The 23,466-nt window shown below is 44.2% G+C and overlaps 1 protein-coding gene across 1 annotated transcript in view; it reads right to left on the bottom strand.

The window, feature by feature from the left end:
• Window positions 1–23,466, bottom strand: part of PLEKHH2 (pleckstrin homology, MyTH4 and FERM domain containing H2) — a 219,621-nt gene that overhangs the window by 183,689 nt on the left and 12,466 nt on the right. Inside the window, exon 2 of the mRNA XM_073628463.1 lies at window positions 10,911–11,040. Coding sequence (XP_073484564.1) covers window positions 10,911–11,033 — 123 coding nt within the window. The 5' untranslated portion in view covers window positions 11,034–11,040. The remainder of the gene's footprint in view (window positions 1–10,910; window positions 11,041–23,466) is intronic.

Here is a 23,466-nt window from a genome sequence, read left to right as displayed (position 1 = left end):
TCAACCACTTTAAGGAAACTACTGCCAGGAAACAGTTGTTAGGGCTATTTTGAATTCCCTTGAGCGTATTCTACTTTGCTCCAAAGCCTCCAGAGATGTATGTTGGGAATATGCCAAGAGACATATGAAAAAAAAAAAATTCTAAAATTGTGCAAAAGGAGGGAAAGGATTATTAAGTGGGTGAAGGTCCACTTTAGGACCAAACCAGGTCCCTGGAGGAGGCACAAGCATCCTCGACATGGAAATAAGTCAGCTTGCCAGTGCCACAGGGCAAGGGGCGCTAAAAGTGTTTTTTCTACACCATCATTTGTTAATATTATGAGCGTTGATAATTGTTGAGTTATGTTTCATGTTTTCACGCTGTGCTACTGAAAGAGAGACCTCATCATCTGATGATATAAAACATCCCAGCAAGGCGTAACATGAAGAGGTCTAGCCTGATGATATCTCACATGGCATCCATGTCCTTGTACTTCAGGAGTGACGTTCCTCAAAGAAGGAGATCAATCAGAGGCAGAAATATGGATAGTTCTGCTCCAACAGGAAGAGGCTGAGCCAGCAAATTCCCTTCAAAGATAGCGACAATGCGATTAGAATCGGCGGGGTTGCTGCTTATGGATAGTAGGTGAGATGCCAGCATGATGTAGACATTGCACAATTCTGCTACTCCAAAACACAAATCCCTTTTAATGCTGAACTCTGGGATAAGTAAATATTGTCTAAATCCATTGATCATGTGTATTATTCCTTGAATATTGGTGTCCTTCATGTATTTCTTCCAGCTCTGTGCAGTAATCAAATGTGAGAATTTTTTTTCCAGGTAATTGTGTGAAATTCCCCCTTGTACAGGAGCTTCCTGTAATAGAGACCGGTCACTGCTGTTCTCTCTCCCTGTGCAGGGTGACTGGTCTTGTCTCCGCCCCCTCCTGTAGTTTTCTACAAGCAGTCTATAGTGGGTGAAGAATGCTGGGCCCCTCCCACATCTCTCCTCTCTGCACAGGCTTTGCACAGCACAAGAATGATGTCACTGCTTTTACATGGTAATATCTGTGTTTGCAAAGACATTTGGTGAACTGGATTTATATCCTTTGCAGCTATTGGGGAATTTAAAATGTTACTAAACCCAGGACTCTGTATTTACTATATCTGGTCTCCCACAGTACACAGAACATGGAAATGCAATTATTTTAGTAAATATAAACTGCTAAATACCTTTTCTCATCAGCAGTATATAGCAGTCTTGTGACTTCTATCAGTGTCTGGTTAAAGCTTGTAGGAAGAGTTTTCATACTGCACTGGCTGTCCTATCAGGATGCAGAACCCCTGACCCTCTGTCTGGATAGTGCTGATCACATGCACTCTCCTAAGAAAGAAAAAACTCTCTAACAATACACACAAAACTGAGCATGTGCAGCCTGACTCCAGTAACTCTGTCTTATCAGGACATGTTTTGGAGACAATGCAAGAAGAGGAGGCTCTGTGCATACAGGATCAAACAGCCTTTTTACACAATGTGGAGGATTAACCCCTTACGGTTCCACAGTGAGTATAACAAGCATGCTTTACTGCAGTGGTTCTCAACCTTGTCCTCAAGTACCCCCAACAGGCAATGCTTTGGGAATTTCTCTTAAATAAAATAGCTGTCCAAAATACCAAGCCATTGACTCTGATTTAAAGCACCTGTGCAAGATAAAGGAAAACCTGCAAACACGGCCTGTGGAGGGTACTTGAGGACAGGGCTGAGAACCACTGATTTACTGCATATACAGACTGATTTTCACTGTTGTGGGTTCAGTAACACTTTAGGCCCAGGTTCACACTGACAGCGGGATTGAAATCCTGCGAGTTCAGCTGAACTCATTCCAACGTGTCAGTCCCGACTTCGGGGGGGGTGATTTCAGAGACATCTGTGCAGGTTGGTTGCGCAGATGACTATACAAATCGCACCCCGAAGTCGTCCAAAGTAGTACAGGAACTACTTTTGGGAATCGGTGCGGCGCAGCAAAATCAGCATCGCACCTATTCGGACTGTGCCATTGCCGGCAATAGCCGCTGATTTGGCATGCAATTTGACATGTCACACCAAATCACCGCAATGTGAACCTAGGCTTAAGCTGATCTCCTTGTTTAGCCCCCGTTCACACTGGTGCAACTTGTCATGCGATTTGACAGGTCAAATCACATGACAAGTCACACCCTATTGTCGGTCACACCCTTTGCGGTGCCACACCGATTTGAAAAAAGTAGTTCCTGCATTATTTTTGGTGATTTCAGGTGCGACTTGCATAGATGTCTGTGCATGAAGTCGCACAGATGTCAGCCAAGTCACACGTGAAGTCGCACTGACATGCGGCTTTGAAATTGTGCGATTTCAAGTGAAGTCGCACGATTTTGCATTCACTGTGAACCTAGACTTAATGTCTTGTTAAAAAGATAATTTGGGTCTCTTAGCCTCTCTATGCAATGCAGGCAGATCCTGGCCGGTGGGACAAGCCAACAGGGTACTGTAAGCAGATCACCTTCCCACCACAAAGATACATTATATTCCATTTACATAACATTTCCGGAGTTCAGCTTGATGTCTAATCTGCGTATATTTTCCTTGCCGCCCTCCCCCCCACACACTTTTACCTCATTGTCATGCTAATAAAACTTTTAAAAGAAAGTTTTTTGTTTTCAATACAAACTTTATGTTAGAACCGATGTCATCATCACTGGGTCTCTGTGTTTCTCTATACCACTGGCCGCACCCGGCCCGCCGCTGCAAAATGTCCGTCCCATCAGCGCACGTGATGAATTCACCTGCACCGGGTCCGCGGACATTTTAACCCGACTTTCTTGTGATAACAACCAATGCGGCTAAGAAGCAGCTCAGCTGTTATCCCAAGCAGCGGGAGGGGGCGCCCCCCCCCTTTCCGCCGCCTTCCGCGGCTCGCCCGGCGTCTCCCGTCCCACCGCCTAGCCGGAGTCCTGAACGAAGCCGCAATCTTGGCTGACTTCACTTCCACTTTACAGAAGACTTAAAGTGGTTGTAAACCTTTGTGTTTTTTCATCCTATGCATTAAGATGAAAAAACACCTGCCAGTGACCGCCCTCCCAGCCCCCCCCCGATTTACTTACCTGAGCCCTGGAACTTGACCCATGGGGATGCGCTGTCTCTCTGCCAGGGGGTTTTCGGCTCTTGATTGAATAGATTGATAGCATCGCAGCCATTGGCTCCCGCTGCTGTCAATCAAATCCAATGACGCGGGCGCTGGGGGGGGGGGCGGAGCCGAGTCCTGCATTCGGCCTCTATGGACGCCAAATGCTGGATTCGAGAGTGCGCCCACAAGGTAACAGCGCTTCTCCCAGGGGGTTCTGATGTGGGGAGGAGCCGTGAGAGCTGCCGAGGGACCCCAGAAGAGCAGGATCGGGGCCACTCTGTGCAAAACGAGCTGCACAGTGGAGATAAGTATGATGTTTGTTATTAAAAAAAAAAAAAAAAAAACGAACCCTTACAATCACTTTAAAGGCGCCAAATAAAAAAAAAAAAAAAAAATGGCATTTTGAATACTTTTAAGTGCAAAGGAGGGATTTGGGGTCTTATAGACCCCCGATACCTCCATAAAGAGTACCTGTCACTGACTAATACTGTCACAATGAATGTTTACATTCCTTCTGACAGCAGTAAAAGTAATCAGAATTTTTTTTTTTTAAATGGACAGTGTAAAAACAAAAAAAATGAACTAAAATAAAGAAAACATTTTTTTACAGCACCCCGTCCCTCCGTGCTCGTGCGCAAAAGTGAACACATACGCAAGCCACCCCCGCAAATGTAAACAGTGTTCAAATCACACATGTGAGGTATCGCTGCGATTGTCAGAGCGAGAGCAATAATTCTAGCACTAGACCTCCTCTGTAACTCTAAGGAGATTTTTATGTACCGTAGTTTGTTACCATTCCACGAGTGTGCGCAATTTTAAAGCATAACAAGGTGGGGGGGGGGGGGGCTGTGTAATATGCAGGGGGGGGGGGTGAGTGATGTGCAGGGGGGGCTGTGTAATGGAAAAGGGTCCAGATTATTATCTTTATCTATTAGCAGGTGAATGCGGCCTAGGGTTGCCACCTTTTCTTCAAGTCAAACCTGAACACTTTAGCAGCGCACAGCAATTTTTTTTATAGTATAAACTATAGATATACTTTGTGATTCAATAACATTTCTAATCATATGAAGTTAATCATAAGAGTCCCCCTTTACATCAGAGTCCACAGAGTCCCCCTTTACATCAGAGTCCATAGAGTCCCCCTTTACATCAGAGTCCACAGAGTCCCCCTTTACATCAGAGTCCACAGAGTCCCCCTTTATATCAGAGTCCATAGAGTCCCCCTTTACATCAGAGTCCACAGAGTCCCCCTTTACATCAGAGTCCATAGAGTCCCCCTTTACATCAGAGTCCACAGAGTCCCCCTTTACATCAGAGTCCACAGAGTCCCCCTTTACATCAGAGTCCACGGAGTTCCCCTTTACATCAGAGTCCATAGAGTCCCCCTTTACATCAGAGTCCATAGAGTCCCCCTTTACATCAGAGTCCACAGAGTCCCCCTTTACATCAGAGTCCACGGAGTTCCCCTTTACATCAGAGTCCACGGAGTTCCCCTTTACATCAGAGTCCACGGAGTCCCCCTTTACATCAGAGTCCACGGAGTCCCCCTTTACATCAGAGTCCACGGAGTCCCCCTTTACATCAGAGTCCACGGAGTCCCCCTTTACATCAGAGTCCACGGAGTCCCCCTTTACATCAGAGTCCACGGAGTCCCCCTTTACATCAGAGTCCACGGAGTCCCCCTTTACATCAGAGTCCACGAAGTCCCCCTTTACATCAGAGTCCACGGAGTCCCCCTTTACATCAGAATCCACAGAGTCCCCCTTTACATCTGAATCCATGTATCAGCGGCTGCTGGGCTTCAAGTTTCCGGCACCCCACTTTCCTTTTCTGAGGCACAGCGCCAGGGATTGGAGTGTGGGCAGACACAGAGGGGTAGGGGCGGGAGGAAGAGGTGCAGATCGATCCCTCTCTCCTGTCTGTATGTGGGGGGATGGGAGTGTTAGTGCTGGGCAGTGTGAGAGAGAGTAAGAGACACTTTCGGCTTAGACAACTGCCGCCGGAAACCCTGCTGGGAAGTCATAGTCCAGTGTGAATAATGTGTCTGGATTTCAGACAGAAACCCGGGCGCATGATTCCAAACCCGAACTGTCCGGGTGACTTCTGGACAGGTGGCAAGCCTAATGCGGCCCTCCATGCATTCACATACATTGAATCCAGCCCTTAAGTGGAAAAAGATTGCTGACCCCTGCTCTATACAATGCAGTCAGATCATGACTGGTGGGACCACCATCTGGCATCGCCGTCAAAAACAACCCATGCAAGTGAAAACTCCCCTTCGGCTGCAAAAAGGCATTCAGGTTCTCTGTACTCCCTTATGCTCTGACAGGGGACTTTTCTCCTCATCCTTATATTCAATGCAGGACTCTGCATCGGACTTGATGACATCAGAAGACATGTGACCTGCCAGGGCATAGAGGAGAAGATGGTACAGGCATAGCTCCCAACTGTCCCTGATTTGGCGGGACTGTCCCTGATTTGCAGCAATGTTCCTCTGTCCCTCATTCCTCCTCATTTGTCCCTCATTTTGGTCTGATCTATATAGTTGTATATAAAATGCACTTTTTATCTAACAAAAAGTGTTTTCCAGCGCTAAACCTTTCATCTGATTTCTAAATTGCTGCATTTGTAAATTCCAAAAGCCAATATAAAGGAAGAGTAATGATAAAAAAAAGCACTTGTGGGTTTAACCAATCTTGTTTTTTTTTTGTACAATTCTCCTTTAAGGGGGTGTGGCAAGGGGTGTGTCCTATGCCTGCATGCTTTTGCTGATAGGTGTCCCTCATTCCCATCATCTGGAAGGTAGGGGTACAGGGACCGGTCTTACAGCCTGGAGGAACACTTACCTGAGTCCTGTATCGATCCAGCACTGTGCCTGGATGCAACTCTTCTCTCCCCTCTTCCAGCTCTCACAGGCTTTGCTGATACCAGCGGCAGCCATTGGCTCCTGCTGCTGTCAGTCAAATCCTGTGAGAAGGGAGAGGGGGGGATTGGGGGCGGAGGCAGAGCAAACTGTGCTGTGTGTGTCTATGGATACATACAGCCTGGCTTAGGAGTGCACCTGCAGGTGTGCAAGCGGCTTGCAATGGGGGCAACACAAAAGAGGCGGAGCGGAGAGCGTCGGTGAGGAACGGCAGAAGAGGAGGTAAGGGGCCGCTCTGCACAATACCCTTACACACAGCATGTACAGTAAGAATAAATCTCTTCATTATTTTAATTTAAAAAAATGACAATACAATTACAAAAATTTACAATCACTTTAACCACTTCAGCCCCCAGAAGGTTTTACCCCCTTCCTGACCAGGCCATTTTTTTGCGATACGCCACTGCGTTACTTTAACTGACAATTGCGCGGTTGTGCAACGCTGTACCCAAATAAAACTGATGTCCCTTTTTTCCCATAAATAGAGCTTTCTTTTGGCGGTAAAACTCTGCGGTTTTTATTTTTTGATATAAACAAAAAAAGTGCGACAATTTTGAAAACAAAAAAAATATACATTATATACATTATTATACATTCTGCTATAAAACATATCCAATAAAAATTTTTAAAAAAATTGAATTTCTTCATCAATTTAGGCCAATATGTATTCTGCTACATATTTTTGGTAAAAAAAAAAATCGCAATAAGCGTATAATGATTGGTTTGAGCAAAAGTTATCGCTTCTACAAACTATGGGTTGGATTTCTGGACTTTTTACTTTTTTTTTACTAGTAATGGCGGCATTAGCGATTTTTTTACTGGGACTGTGAATTTGCGGCGGACATTTCAGACACCTAACTGACACCTTTTGGGGACCAGTGACACTAATACAGTGATCAGTGCTAAAAAAAAAAAAAGCACTGTCACTGTACTAACTGACACTTTTTGGGGACCAGTAACACTAATACAGTGATCAGTGCTAAAAAAAATGCACTGTCACTGTACTAATGACACTGGCAGGGAAGGATCTAACATCTAAGGCAATAAAAGGGTTAAATGTGTTCCCTGGGAGTGTTTTCTTACTGTGCGGGGGGAGGGTTTAAATGTAGGAAGACAAAGCTTAGCAGAAACACAAGATCTCTGTCTTCCTTACCAGCAGAACGACGATCTGCCTTGTTTACATAGGCAGACCGCCGTTCTGCCTCTCTCGGAACGATCGCCAGGTTTCCGGCGGACATTGGCACCTGCTGGGTCCAATCACAGCAGGAGCGGGACAATGGCGGTGCACGCACCCCAGAGCTGATGAAAAAAAAATCACGTACAGGTACGCAATTTCGCACTTAAGGGCCGCCGTATATGTACGTGGGGTGGTCATTAAGCGGTTAAAGGACCACTTTAGTAAAATCTATGGTATTCTGCTACATCTAAGCATAATGCCCCGTACACACAGTCGGATTTTCCGATGGAAAATGTGTGATAGGACCTTGTTGTAGGAGATTCCGACCGTGTGTACGGGGCATAAGTGTGAAAATGCAAGAGAAAACCAAATGAAAACCACAAACTAATGAAGAACAAACAACACCACATACAAAGGAACTTGTAGAGGAATTAGAAGTAAAACTCCAGCCTAAAGTATATTATGATAAAAATAACTAATTTAAAGATAACACAAAGTCAGCTTTTGCTGCAGTATTAAACCCAAAACTAACAATGTAATATACACTATATTACCAAAAGTATTGGGACGCCTGGCTTTACACACACATGAACTTTAATGGCATCCCAGTCTTAGTCAGTAGGGTTCAATATTGAGTTGGCCCACCCTTTGCAGCTATAACAGCTTCAACTCTTCTGGGAAGGCTGTCCACAAGGTTTAGGAGTGTATCTATGGGAATGTTGGACCATTCTTCCAGAAGAGCATTTGTGAGGTCAGGCACTGATGTTGGATGAGAAGGCCTGGCTCACAGTCTCCGCTCTAATTCATCTCAATAGTGTTCTACCAGGTTGAGGTCAGGATTCTGTGCAGGACAGTCAGGTTCCTCCACCCCAATCTCGCTCATCCATATCTTTATGGACCTTGCTTTGAGTACTGGTGTGCAGTCATGTTGGAACAAGAAGGGGCCATCACCAAACTATTCCTACGAAGTTGGGAGCATGAAATTGTCCAAAATGTCTTGGTATGCTGACGCCTTAAGAGGTCCCTTCACTGGAACTAAGAGGCCAAACTCATTCATGTCTTTATGGACTCTGCATTCACTATATCTGGTCTCCCACAGTACACAGAATATGGAAATTATTTTAGTATTTTAGTTTCATTCTCCCCTGACTGTCCTATGAGACTGCAGGACCCCTGACACTCTGTCTAGACAGTGCTGAAAAAAACAACTCTCTACCAAACTGAGCATGTGCAGAGTGCCTCCAAGGCTCTGTACTATCAGGAGATAAGATTGGGGACTATGGAAGAAGGAGAGGATCAGAGAAGACAGGATTAAACAGCTTTTTTACACAATGTGGAGGATTAACCCCTTAGGTTCCACGGTGAGTAAAATAAGCATCCTTTACTGCATATACAGACTGATTTTAGTGTTGTGGGTTTAGTAACACTTTAAAGTGGCTGTTATCCTAGTTACACCACTTGTACCTACAGGTAAGCCTATGATAAGACTTACCTGTAGGTACTGTAAATATTCCCTAAACCTCCACGGTTTAGGAGATATTTACAATATACGCGTGCGCCGACGTAAACTTTCCTTGCATGTGATTGGGTATTCTTTGCAATGTGAAGCTTCATCTCATTTTCTAAGCTCTTGTAGAGTGCAACTGCACTTTGTAAAGAGCACAACAGTCTATTTGCTTTAGGTAACCCCCCCCCCTCCCCCCATAGGTTAACATGGAGGGGCGTTTAGAGGCAAAAAAAAAAAACAAAACCTGCCAGATTCCCCTAACAGCAGCGTTAAGGCTGCATTCATACCTTTTGAATTGCGGGCAGATTTGCTGCGATTCTACCCGCGATTTCAAAGCGCCGAGGTGTGAATGACAAATTGCAGAGCGCACATTTGAGATGCCATTTGAATGGCACCTAAAATCGCAGTGTGGTTCTGCCGCGATTGTCGTGTGATAACATTGCGGCAACCCGCATCATGTGAAGCTTGTTGCCCAAAAACAAAGTTCAGGAGCTACTTTTGGGGGCGACATGCTTCACACAATGCGGGTTGCCGCAATTTATGGCACCAGAACCGCACTGCGATTTTAGGTGCCATTCAAATGAATGGCATCTTAAATTTCCGCTCTGCAATTTGTCATCACACCTCGGCGCTTTGAAAATGGCGGGCAGAATCGCGGCAAATCTGCCAAATGAATGGCATCTCAAATGTGCGCTCTGCGATTTGTCATCACAACTCGGCGCTTTCAATCGCGGGCAGATTTGCCGAGATTCTGCTCACTATTTCAAAGCACCGAGCTGTGAATGACAAATCGTAGGACGCACATTTGAGATGCCATTTGAATGGCACCTAAAATTGCAGTGTGGTTCTGCCGCGATTGTCGTGTGATAACCTTGCGGCAACCCGCATCATGTGAAGCTTGTTGCCCCCAAAAAAAAAATCAGGAGCTACTTTTGGAGCGACATGCTTCACGTGTTGCAGGTTGCCGCGATTTATCGCCATTTCTCAAACAGAACGCACGTTTGAGATACCATTAATTTGGCAGATTTGCCGCAGTTCTGCCTGCGATTTCAAAGCGCTGAGGTGTAATGACAAATCGCAGAGCGCACATTTAAGATGCCATTCATTTGAATGGCATTTAAAATCACAGTGCGGTTCTGATGCAATAAATCATGGCAACCCGCATCGTGTGAATCATGTCGCTCCAAAAGTAGCTCCTGAACTTTTTTTTTTTGAGCAACAAGCTTCACATGATGCTGGTCCCGCAAGTTATCGACAATCGCGGCAGAACCGCACTGCGATTTTGGGTGCCATTCAAATGAATGGCATCTCAAATGTGCATTCTGCGATTTGTCATCACACCTCGGCGTTTTGAATTGCGGGTAGATTTGCCGCGATTCTGCTCTCGATTTCAAAAGAGCTGAGGTGTGCGATGACACCTAAAATCGCAGTGTGGTTCTGCCGCGATTGTTGATAACTTGTGGCAGCCCGCATCATGTGAAAAAAAAAAGTTCAGGAGCTACTTCTGGAGCGACACGCTTCACGCGATGCGGGTTGCCATGATTTATTGCATCAGAACCGCACTGTGATTTTAAGTGCCATTCAAATGAATGGCATCTTAAATGTGCGCTTTGTCATTACACCTCAGCGCTTTGAAATCGCGGGCAGAATTGCGGCAAATCTACCAAATGAATGGCATCTCAAACGTGTGTTCTGCGATTTGTTATTCACACCTCGGCGCTTAGAAATGGCGGGCAAAATCGCGGCAAATCTGCCAAATGAATGGCATCTAAAACGTGCGTACTGCGATTTGTCATCACACCTCGGCGCTTTGAAATTGTGGGCAGAATCGTGACAAATCCGCCCGCGATTCAAAACGCTGAGGTCTGAGTGCAGCCTAAAAGCGTCCAGTGTGCATCAGGCATAAATGTCATTTCTGAACCTTTTCAATTTAAAAAAAAAAAAAAGAATACAATTTTCTCTTCCATTTTCCATGTCCTTGTTATCTATGTAATCTGGATTTGGAAACATGTGTGACAAGCTGGCTCAGCGATCGCAGAAATCCCACCCTGCCCCCCCCCCCCCCCTCTCTGTAATGTTTGATGACGGGACACATTAATCGTTCGGCGCTGGCTTCGCTGCCTTTCGTTCCTTTAAATACGAATAGTCATGTGACCTTACCTTCTCTGCCAGCAGCTCCCTGATCCTGTTGGCTTGGATCCGGAACTTCATGAGCTGCGATTCCAGAGCGACACATCGCTGTTCCCAGTCTATGGAGCCGTCACATTCCAGCTGCTCTGCCATGCTTTCTCTATGAGAGGAGAAACCCAGAAAACATCATGAGTGGTCGCAGTGTGACAGCAGCAATGCTCCCTCCTCTACTTCCTGTAGTGGATCTGCTACTACAATGAGCCATCTGTGAGGCCCGAGCTCAATCCGGCTTCTTCTACACCGTGCCGGGCCGCCTGATCTACACCAGACACCACAAACAAGGAGAGACAAGGAAACAAAGTCATATTCGTATCAATGAAACCTGTAAGGGATCCTTCACATGGGCGGCCTGGAGGAGGGGGGGGGGGGGGGGCAGTAAAAGCAGGCAGTTGAGCAGAACGTGATCCAACGTGAACCTGTCAAATGTCCTCTGAAAAGAGATCCACCGCAGATCATATGGGGAGCAGCTAGGTTAGCCAATAAAGTGTATTTCTACTCCAAAAAACTTATTTTATTATGAATGCAAAGCACTCTCTGATTGGATGAAGTGGACAGTATCTTTACCCTACGTTCACACCTGTGTGCTTTTTTGGTGCGTTTTGCAGAAACGCACTACAGTCCAATTTAACATGGTTTCCTATGGTACACATTCTTCAGCTGGAGCGTTTTTGGAAAGTGTCGGGGACTCCCCCCCCCGCAGCAGATTGCGTTTTGCGCATAATAGACTTCAATGGAGTCGCACCAGAAACGCAAGTGTTGGGTATTTGTTGCGTTTTTTTTTTTCAATTTAAAAAAACTTTATATAGCTGGTTGCTAAGGAGCGGGCTGGGAAGCCACGTCCTTAAAGAAGAACTGCAGCCTGCTCACATAATCTGTAATAAAAACATCTTTGCCATTCTGAAGCTTCCCTCCAACCACTTTGCATATTATTTTATATATGCTGTGATTCTGTACTAGCCAAATATGCTGAAGAAATCTCCCTCCACTGAGTCTGGCTGCATCCATTTTAACGGTGGGCAGCTGAAGCTGCTGCCTATTCACTTCAAGGATTTACACAGACATACAGAGGCACGCCACCAGCTCTGCAGCTCCCATTGGCCCTCTTATGACTCACCCCCCCTTCCCTTCCTGGCAAACTCTCAGGAGAGTGATACATACCTCCCAACATTTTGAGATGGGAATGAGGGACACCTACTGGCAAATGTATGTAGGCATAGGACACGCCCCCTGCCACACCCCCTTAAAGGAGAATTAACCAAAAAAAAGGTTAAATTAATCCACAAGGGCTTTTTTTTAACCACTACTATTCCTTTATATTGGCTCTTAAAATTTACAAATGCAGCAATTTATAATTTGGATCAGGTTTAGCACTGGGAAACACTTTTTTGAAAGATAAAAAGTGCATTTTATATACATCTATATAGATCAGACCAAAATGAGGGACAAATGAGGAGGAATGGGGGACAGAGGGACATTGCTCCAAATCAGGGACAGTCCCTCGGAATCAGGGACAGTTGGGAGCTATGGTGAGAGAGAGAGCTGTACATGATGACATAAGCCTAGGCTAAAGAACAGGAAGTGGGCTGTATAAGGTATTTACTAGCAGAAAAAAAAAAGTTTTACTATCCAAAGTTAAAACAACAAGGGCAGAAGATTTAATAGATGGGAAGTTGAAAAAAAATGACTGAAGTTCCGCTTTAACAACGCTGAGCCTCCGTGATTGGAAGAACTGAAAACCAATAAATGATAGGGGTGGGGACAACCAGGATGGACAGGAGGGACTTTTACAAAGTAAAATCTGGGTTTGCAAAGATGTTTGGTGCACACAAAGTGATTTTATATGCTTTATGGCTATTGAGGAATCTGTTTCAGTGAATGTTTTTCTGCCTGGAGTTCAGCTTTAAAGTGTTACCAAACCCAGGACCCAGGACCCTGCATTCACTATATCTGGTCTCCTACAGTACACAGAGCATGTGCAGAACGAAAAAATGTGTTTAGTTTCGATTCGGTATTTACATAAATTGGTTTAGTTAAATTTGTTTAATTCGTTTTCGGAATTCGTTTGGTTTATTCGAATTCGAATCTATTCTATTTTTCCGAATTCAGAAAATTCAAATCGAATTCCATTTGAAATCAAATTTATTCTATTTGAGAATCGAAATTTGGAAGATGGTTATATTCTTTCTATTCCATTCTATTGTTTTTTTATTTTATTCTTTTATTTTCTGTTATATTCTTTTCATTTCTATTATTTTCTATTCTATTCAAATTTATTCTGTGAAAAAACGTCATATTTTATTCTATTCAAAATTCTAATTTTGGAGGATGGTTATATTCTTTCCATTTCATTCTATTGTATTGCTTTTTTCTATTCTATTCTATTATTTTCTGTTCTATTCTTTTCTTGTCTACTCTATCCTTTGAAATTTAAATTTATTTTATTTAAATTATGGAAAACAGCTATATTGTTCTATTCTTTCTATTCTATTGTTTATTCTATTCTATTATTTTCTATTCTATTCTTTTCTATTCAAATTTGAATTTATTCTATTTGAATTTCAAAGATGGTTATATTCTTTCTATTCCATTCTATTGTTTTTTCTATTTTATTCATTTATTTTCTGTTCTATTCTATTCTTTTCTATTATTTTCTATTCTATTTGAATTTATTTTATTAAAAATGTGAAAAACAGTTATATTTTATTCTATTCAAAATTTGAAATTTGGAAGATGGTTATATTCTTTCTATTTCATTCTATTGTATTGTTTTTTCTATTCTATTCTATTCTTTTATTTTCTGTTCTATTCTTTTCTTTCTATTCTATTGGAATTCAAATTTATTTTATTCAAATTACGGAAAACAGCTATATCGATATATTCTATTCTATTGTTCTATTTAATATTTTTCTATTCTATTCGAATTTGAATTTATTCTATTCGAATTTCGAAGATGGCTATATTCTTCCTATTCCATTCTATTGTTTTTTCTATTTTATTCTTTTATTTTCTATTCTATTCTTTTCTATTATTTTCTATTCTATTTGAATTTATTTTATTAAAAATGTGAAAAACAGTTATATTTTATTCTATTCAAAATTTGAAATTTAGAAGATGGTTATATTCTTTCTATTTCATACTATTGTATTGTTTTTTTTTTCTACTCTCTTCTATTATTTTCTGTTCTATTCTTTTCTTTTCTATTCTATTCTATTGGAATTCAAATTTATTTTATTTTAATTACGGAAAACAGCTATATTGTTATATTCTTTCTATTCTATTATATTGTTTATTCTATTCTATTATTTTTCTATTTTAATCGAATTTGAGTTTATTCTATTTGAAATTCGAATTTTGGAAGATGGTTATATTTTTTTCTATTCCATTCTATTGTTTTTTTCTATTCTATTCTTTTATTTTCTGTTCTATTCTTTTCTATTATTTTCTATTCTATTCGAATTTATTCTATTCAAAATTCGAATTTCTGAAAACAGTTATATTGTTATATTCTTTCTATTCTATTCTTTTCTGCAATTATTTTAGTAAATATAAACTGCTAAATACCTTTTCCCATCAGCAGTATATAGCAGTCTTGTGGCTTATTATTATTTTATTATTATTATACAGGATTTATATAGCGCCAACAGTTTATGCAGCGCTTGTGACTTCTATCAGTGTCCGCCCGAGCACTGGTGCTTGTAGGAGGAGTTTTCATTCTCGCCTGATTGTCCTATGAGGCTGTAGGACCCCTGACCCTCTGTCTGCACAGCGCTGATTGGCCCTGTGCTGATCACATGCACTCTCCACGAAAAAAAAAAAAATAATGCTCTAGCAGTGCACTCCAAACTGAGCATGTGCAGAGTGCCTCCAAGGCTCTGGTGTATAAGTAGATGGATTGTGGACAGTAAAAGAAGGGGAGGATCAGAGAAGAAAGGACCAAACAGCCTCTTTACACAATGCAGAGGATTAACCCCTTAGGTTTCACAGTGAGTATAACAAGCATGCGTTACTGCATATACAGACTGATTTTACTGTTGTGGGTTTAGTAACACTTTAACCGCTTGCCGACCGCTGCACACACATATACGTCAGCAGAATGGCCCGCACAGGCAAATGGGCGTACCTGTACGTCCCTTTGAATTTGGCACCTTGCGGGCGCACGCGCCGTGGGAGCATGACCACGGGTCCGGCAAACTAGATGTTCGCCGGCGGTCAGTGATCGTGAGACGGAGAGGCATAACGGGGAGATGCCTATGTAAACAAGGCATTTCTCTGTTCTGCCTTGTGACCTGACAGAGATCACTTCTCCCTGTCATCAGGAGCAGTGATCACTGTCATGTCAGTGGAAGCCCATCCCCCCTGCAGTTAGAATCCCTCCCTAGGACACCCCTTCATCGCCCCCTAGTGTTTAACCCCTTCCTTGCCAGTGTCATTTATACAGTAATCAGTGGCTATTTATAGCTCTGATCGTTGTATAACTAGTAAAAAAAAATTAATAATAAAAATGCTATAAATCTGTCCCCTATTTTGTAGACGCTATAACTTTTGCACAAACCAATCAATATACGCTTATTTTGATTTTTTTTTACCAAAAATATGTAGAAGAATAAACTGAGGAAAAAATGTGTTTTTTTATATATTTTTGGGGGTTATTTTTTTATAGCAAAAAATATTGCTTTTTTTTCAAAATTGTCGCTCTTTTTTTGTTTATAGCGCAAAAAATAAAAACCGAAGAGGTGATCAAATACCACCAAAAGAAACCTTTATTTGTGGGAAAAAAAGGACGTCAATTTTGTTTTGTACAGCGTTGCACGACCGTGCAATTGTCAGCTAAAGCGACGCAGTGCCGAATCGCAAAAAAATGCTCTGGTCAGGAATGGGGTAAATCCTTCCGGGGCTGAAGTGGTTAAGAATAAACACAAAAATGGAATCCTTCATAATGTACTTAGAATGCACGACATCTGTTAGAGTTCTGTCTTCTGACCATGTAGATTCAACTGAACACATGTCAACAAATGTCTGAGGCTGGAGGAATTGTTGGTATGTCCGACACCATGTGACACCATAAATCTGTCCCGAGCTTAGAGGAATATATTGACTGTTTACTGTGTGGTCAATACATTCTTTAATGCTGAGGAAACATCAGGCTCAAAATATAAGCCTAAAGCAAGTGTCACTGGGTTAACAATGGGTAGCAAAGCATGACTGGCAAATGAAGGGGCTTTATACCCTTGGTGCTAAACCTGCGGCCCAAGGGCCGCCTCCAACCCTTTGGTATATGATGTGCGGCCCTTGGACCTCAGCAGTCTGCAGTGGGAACATTGATTAGGGCAGGGGTTTTAAACTCACTTTCATTGCGGGCCGCATCAGCAATATGGTTGCCCTGAAAAGGCCGGTTGTATCTGTAATGCCGCGTACACACGGTCGGACTTTAGACCTACAAAAGTCCGACGGACGCCGCCGGACCAAATCCGACGGACCGTTTCGGTCGGAAATCCGACGTGCTTTAGATTTGAAACTTGCTTCAAATCTTTACGTCGTAACTCCGCCGGACTCAGTTCCTGACGGAAAGCCCGTTCCTCTGTATGCTGGTCCGACAGACCAGATATGACGGAGGAGCAGGGTACTGCATCTCGCGCTCGCTGCAATAGGAAAAACAAATTTTCCTATTGCGGCAAGCGCGGGGGGCATCCCAAGCCCTTAGGTCTGGTATGGAACTTTAAGGGGAACCCCCTACGCCGAAAAACCGGCGCGGGGGTCCCCCTAAAATCCATACCAGACCCGGATCTGAGCACGCAGCCCGGCCGGTCAGGAAAGGGGGTGGGGACGAGCGAGCGCCCCCCCTCCTGAACCGTACCAGGCTGCATGCCCTCAACATGGGGGGGTGCTTTGGGGGAGGGGGCGCTCTGCGGTGCCCCCCCCACCACAAAGCACCTTGTCCCCATGTTGATGAGGACAAGGGCCTCTTCCCGACAACCCTGGCCGTTGGTTGTCGGGGTCTGCGGGCGGGGGGCTTATCGGAATCCGGGAGCCCCCTATAATAAGAGGGCCCCCAGATCCCGGCCCCCCCACCCTATGTGAATGAGTATGGGGTACATGTTACCCAGTGGCATAGCGTGGGTTGTCAGCACCCAGGGCAAGGCAAGTAATTTGCGCCCCCCAACCTGCGGACTTTTAGCACTCCCCGAGTCCCTTCAAATACAATAGTACTGACCTACCTGATTCCTATACTGACCATTACACTAACCTACTTTATTTCAACACTGACCAACCTGATTCCTTTACTGACCATTACACACTACACTGACCACTATACTATACTGTCCACTACACTGAGAACTACACTGACCACTATACTATACTGTCCACTACACTGAGAACTACACTGACCACTATACTATACTGTCCACTACATGGAGAACTACACTGACCACTATACTATACTGTCCACTACACTAAGAACTACACTGACCACTATACTATACTGCCCACTACACTGACCATTACACTACACTGACCACTACACTGTCCACTATACTGTCCACTATACTGTCCACTACACTACACTGACCACTATACTGCCCACTACACTGACCACTATACTATACTGTCCACTATATTGTCCACTACGGTGACCACTATACTGTCCACTACGCTATACTGTCCACTTTACTGACCACTACACTGAGAACTACACTGTCCACTACACTATACTGTCCACTACACTACACTATACTGACGACTATACTACACTGAGAACTACACTACAGTGCTTATTACACTGTCCACTACACTACACTGACCACTACACTATACTCTCCACTATACTGACCACTTTACTGTCCACTACACTATACTGTCCACTATACTGACCACTACACTATACTCTCCACTATACTGACCACTTTACTGTCCACTACACTATACTGTCCACTATACTGACCACTACACTGTCCACTACACTACACTGACCACTACACTGTCCACTACACTACACTGACCACTATACTGTCCGCTATACTATACTGACCACTATACTACACTGTCCACTACAGTGACTACTATACTACACTGACCACTATACTACACTGAGAACTACATTGCACTGACCACTATACTGTCCTGACCACTATACTACACTGTCCACTACACTGACCACTATACTACACTGACCACTATACTACACTGACCACTACACTGCCTACTATACTATACTGTCCACTATACTACACTGACCACTACACTGACCACTATACTACACTGACCACTACACTGAGAACTACACTGCACTGACCACTATACTGTCCACTACACTATACTGACCACTATACTACACTGTCCACTACACTGACTACTATACTATACTGTCCACTACACTAACCACTATACTACACTGTCCACTACACTACACTGACCACTATACTACACTGACCACTACACTGACTACTATACCATACTGTCCACTACACTGACCACTATACTACACTGACCACTATACTACACTGACCACTACACTGACTACTATACTGTCCACTATACTACACTGACCACTACACTGACCACTATACTACACTGACCACTACACTGACCACTATACTACACTGTCCACTACACTGAGAACTGCACTGACCACTATACTGTCCACTACACTATACTGACCACTATACTACACTGTCCACTACACTGACTACTATACTATACTGTCCACTACACTACACTGACCACTATACTACACTGACCACTACACTGACTACTACACTATACTGTCTACTATACTACACTGACCACTATACTACACTGACCACTACACTGACCAATATACTGTCCACTACACTATACTACACTGACCACTATACTACACTGACCACTATACTACACTGTCCACTACACTGACCACTATACTACACTGTCCACTACACTACACTGACCACTATACTACACTGTCCACTACACTGACCAATATACTGTCCACTACACTACACTGACCACTATACTACACTGTCCACTATACTGCCCCGCCTACAGTCTTCCTACACTGACACTACATATACGGCGCCTCTCTCTTCTCCTCCCCCCTCACCTTCTTGTCCTGCATCGGTCCGGAGGAGAGGAGGAGGAGGCGAAGACAGCGGCCCCGGCGGCTCACACTTTGCAGTGCTTGTCTCCCCCGAGCTCCGGCCGCCGTGTTAATTGTTTCCCGGCGCGCTGTGATTGGGCGTATGGGGGTCATGTGTGGAGGCGGGACTCCAGGAGTAACTGTGATCGCGGTTAGGCCAGCCCCACACCGCACATGACCCCCATATGCCCAATCACAGGGCGCCAAACAATTAACATGGTGGCCGGAGCGCGGGGGACACAGGAGATTAAAATTAGGAGGTGGCACGAAATTGCGCCCCCCTAAATGTCGCGCCCAGGGCCACGGCACCCCCCGCACCCCCCACGCTACGCCACTGATGTTACCCCTACCCATTCACCTAGGGAAAAAGTGTCAATAATAAAACACACTACACAGGTTTTTAAAATAATTTATTAAACAGCTCCGGGGGGGATCTTCCTCCGGCTTCGGGGGTCTTCTTCCGGCTTCGGGGGTCCCTCCGCTTCATCTTCTCCCGGCGTCCGGTTGGTTCTTCTCCGCTCTCTCCGGCCTCTTCTCCCGGTGTTCCAATTCTTCAGCCGTCTCCTCCGCTGTCTTCAGGTAGCTCTCTTGCCAGCGGAGGTCCGGACTTCTGTGCTTCCTGAAGAGAAGACAAGAAGCCCAGAAGTCCGGACCTCCGCTGCAAGAGAGCTACCTGAAGACAGCGGAGGAGCCGGCCGAAGAATTGGAACACCGGGAGAAGAGGCCGGAGAGAGCGGAGAAGAACCAACCGGACGCCGGGAGAAGATGAACCGGTGGGACCCCCGAAGCCGGAAGAAGACCCCCGAAGCCGGAGGAAGATCCCCCCCGGAGCTGTTTAATAAATTATTTTAAAAACCTGTGTAGTGTGTTTTATTATTGACACTTTTTCCCTAGGTGAATGGGTAGGGGTAACATGTACCCCATACTCATTCACATAGGGTGGGGGGGCCAGGATCTGGGGGCCCTCTTATTATAGGGGGCTCCCGGATTCCGATAAGCCCCCCACCCGCAGACCCCGACAACCAAAGGCCAGGGTTGTCGGGAAGAGGCCCTTGTCCTCATCAACATGGGGATAAGGTGCTTTGTGGTGGGGGGGCACAGCAGGGCGCCCCCTCCCCCAAAGCACCCCCCCATGTTAAGGGCATACGGCCTGGTATGGTTCGGGGGGGGGGGGGCGCTCGCTCGTCCCCACCCCCTTTCCTGGCTGGCCGGGCTGCGTGCTCGGATCGGGGTCTAGTATGGATTTTGAGGGGACCCCCACGCCGTTTTTTCGGCGTAGGGGGTTCCCCTTTAAGTTCCATACCAGACCTAAGGGCCTGGGATGCCTGCGACAGGGCTCGCAAGGTTTTAATCTCGCCGATAAAAGCGGCGAGATTGACTTCCTTTTCTAGTCCCGTCGTACCCGAGTCACGTTCAAAATGAACGGACTTGTCCGTGTGTGGGAAAGTCCGTTCATTCTGAAAGTCCAGCGGAAGTCCGTCGGGAAGACCAGATTCCGGAAAGTCCGGTCGTGTGTAGGCAAGTCCGTCCGTTCAGAAAGTCCGGCGGTAGTCCGCCGGAAGTCTGGCGGCAAGTACGTCGGACCTAGCTTCCCAGAAAGTCTGACCATGTGTACGCGGCATTTGACAAACCTCATAATGAATTAGACAGAATAATTAAAAAATATATAATTTAAAAATTCTGCGGTTCATCAAAAACAGTAATGCCGCGTACACATGGTCGGATTTTCCGACGGAAAATGTTCAATGTGAGCTTGTTGTTGGAAATTCCGACCGTGTGTATGCTCCATAGAACATTTGTTTTCGGAATTTCCGCCAACAAATGTTTGAGAGCAGGTTCTTAAATTTTCCGACAACAAAACTTGTTGTCGGAAATTCCGAGCGTGTGTACACCATTCCGACACCCAAAAGTAAACGCATGCTCGGAATCAAGCAGAAGAGCCGCACTGGCTATTGAACTTCATTTTTCTCGGCTCGTCGTACGTGTTGTACGTCACCGCGTTCTTGACGGTCAGAATTTCCGACAAGGTTTGTGTGACCGTGCTTATGCAAGGCAAGTTTGAGCCAACATCCGTCGGAAAAAAATCCACGGTTTTGTTGTCGGAAAATCCTATTGTGTGTACAGGGCATTACAGTGTATCCTAGGTACCACATAGAACAATTTTAGTCTGATCATAACCCTAAAGGGTGCTTTCACACTGCTCTGTTGAAAAAAAAGACAGTGCCTTGAAAAAATATTCATAGCCCTTGAAATTTTCCACATTTTGTCATTTTACAACGAAAAATGTAAATGTATTTTATTGGGATTTTATGTGATAGACCAACACAAAGTGGCACATAATTGTGAAGTGGAAGGAAAATGTTTTTCAAAATTGTTTACAAATAAATATCTGAAATATCTTTTTTTATAACCTAACCCTGTTTTAAACTTCTCCATAACTTTATCCCTGGCTTGTCTGCTGTGTTCCTTGGCCTTCATGATGCTGTTTGTTCGATAAGGTTCTCTAACAAACCTCTGAGGGCTTCACAGAACAGCTGTATTTATACTGAGTTTAAATTACACACAGGTGGACTCTATTTACTAATTAGGTGACTTCTGAAGGCAATTGGTTCCACTAGATTTTAGGTATCAGAGTAAAGGGGCTGAATCAGAGGGGTATCAGAGTAAAGGGGGCTGAATACAAATGCACACCACACTTTTCACATATTTATTTGTAAAAAAATTAGAAAACCATTTATTTTTTTCCTTCCACTTCACAATGATGTGCCACTTTGTGTTGGTCTATCACATAAAATCCCAATAAAATACATTTACGTTTTTGGTTGTAACATGACAAAATGTGGAAGATTTTGAGAGGTATAAATACTTTTTTGGGGCACTGTACATTAAAAATGCACATGCGTTTTTGATGCATTACTGGTGCGTTTCCAGTGCATTTTGTGAGTGCCTGACTCCCAGCATGCACCTGTGAAACATGGACATGTGACGCAAAAAATTCTATTTTTTTTTGCATTTTGGGTGAGTCTTCCGTTAATTTCCATTGGGGGGTTGCACTTTTGGTGTGGTTTTGAAAAGCGCACCAAAGATGCAGCATGCAGGACTTTTCAATACGCAGCACAGTGGTATGAAGAGTCCCATAGGATATAAAGGAAAATATTTTTATTGCGTTTTTCTTACGTTTTTAGCAAGTAAATATGCAGCAAAGCACAGCAGTATGAAATCAGCCTTATAGGTGTTGCAGTTCCATTTACACCAAAAGAAAAAAATAACTAAAGTAGATCCTATAATACAGAGGACTAGGGCAGATTTTCGAACATTTTTTTAACACGCATCATAGTAATAGTTGATAAATGAGCCTCATACCATCTCCAGCCAAACCCCCATTCTTGCGGCATTTCTCTCAATTACGAACCCGGCACTGATGACTCGGAACTAATCTAATTTGACATCAGAGAAGGGTGACCAAGTAGCTGGATTTGGATGTTGGCTGTCATGAGATAGAAAGGGATAGCAAAATTGCATCTACCCATTCCAATTCATATGGGTCCTAAACAAGCATCCATGCTACTGACCCTGAACCACATGAACGGATGTGGTGCGATAAAGGGTCAGATGCATTGTTTATTGTGTTGAAGTGTATTGGGGGCCCATGAGGAGTGAACAAAAGCATGTACAAAACACATGCACAATGCTTCTGTGGCCATATTAGGTCAATGATCTCATCAGCATCCCAGCCCCTTTGTTGAGTGAGCCTGCAGGACGGGGTACTGGTGAAATCATTGACCTATAATGCCCACACAGCCACATTTAGACATTTCATTGACCGATCATGGCCATGTGGCTATATTAGGTCAATGATGTCACCAGCATCCCAGGCCCCTTCGTTACGTGATGCTGCAGTGATGTTGGTGACATCATTGACCTAATTTGGCCACATCTGGACAAAGTCATTGACGAAATATGACCATGGGCCATATTAGGTCAATGATGTCAACAGCATCGCGGCCCCTTGGTTACGTGATGCTGCAGGGCAGGGATGTTGGTGACATCATTGACCTAATATGGCCACATTTGGACAAAGTCATTGACCAAATATGGCTTTGTGGCCATTTAGGGTCAATGATGTCACCAGCATCCCTTCCCCTTTGTTTGCGTGAGGCTGCAGGACGCGGATGCTGGTGACATCATTGACCTAATATGCCCACATAGCCACATTTAGACATTTCATTGCGCAATTATGGCCATGGGTCCATATTAGGACAATAATGTCACCAACATCCCACATGCAGACGCAAGGTGGGGGATTCTACTCTCAACAGCTAATTGAGCCAATGGCCTGCTATCATATGACAACTAACCTCCTAAGCTCATCCTTAGCGCACAACAACCTGATTCTTTTTTTTTCCTGCAACT

This window comes from Aquarana catesbeiana, linkage group LG04, assembly GCF_042186555.1.
Source record: "Aquarana catesbeiana isolate 2022-GZ linkage group LG04, ASM4218655v1, whole genome shotgun sequence".
NCBI lineage: Eukaryota > Metazoa > Chordata > Amphibia > Anura > Ranidae > Aquarana > Aquarana catesbeiana.
The sequence above is the reverse complement of the archived record's forward strand: the minus strand, read 5'-3'. Positions and strand labels throughout refer to the sequence as shown.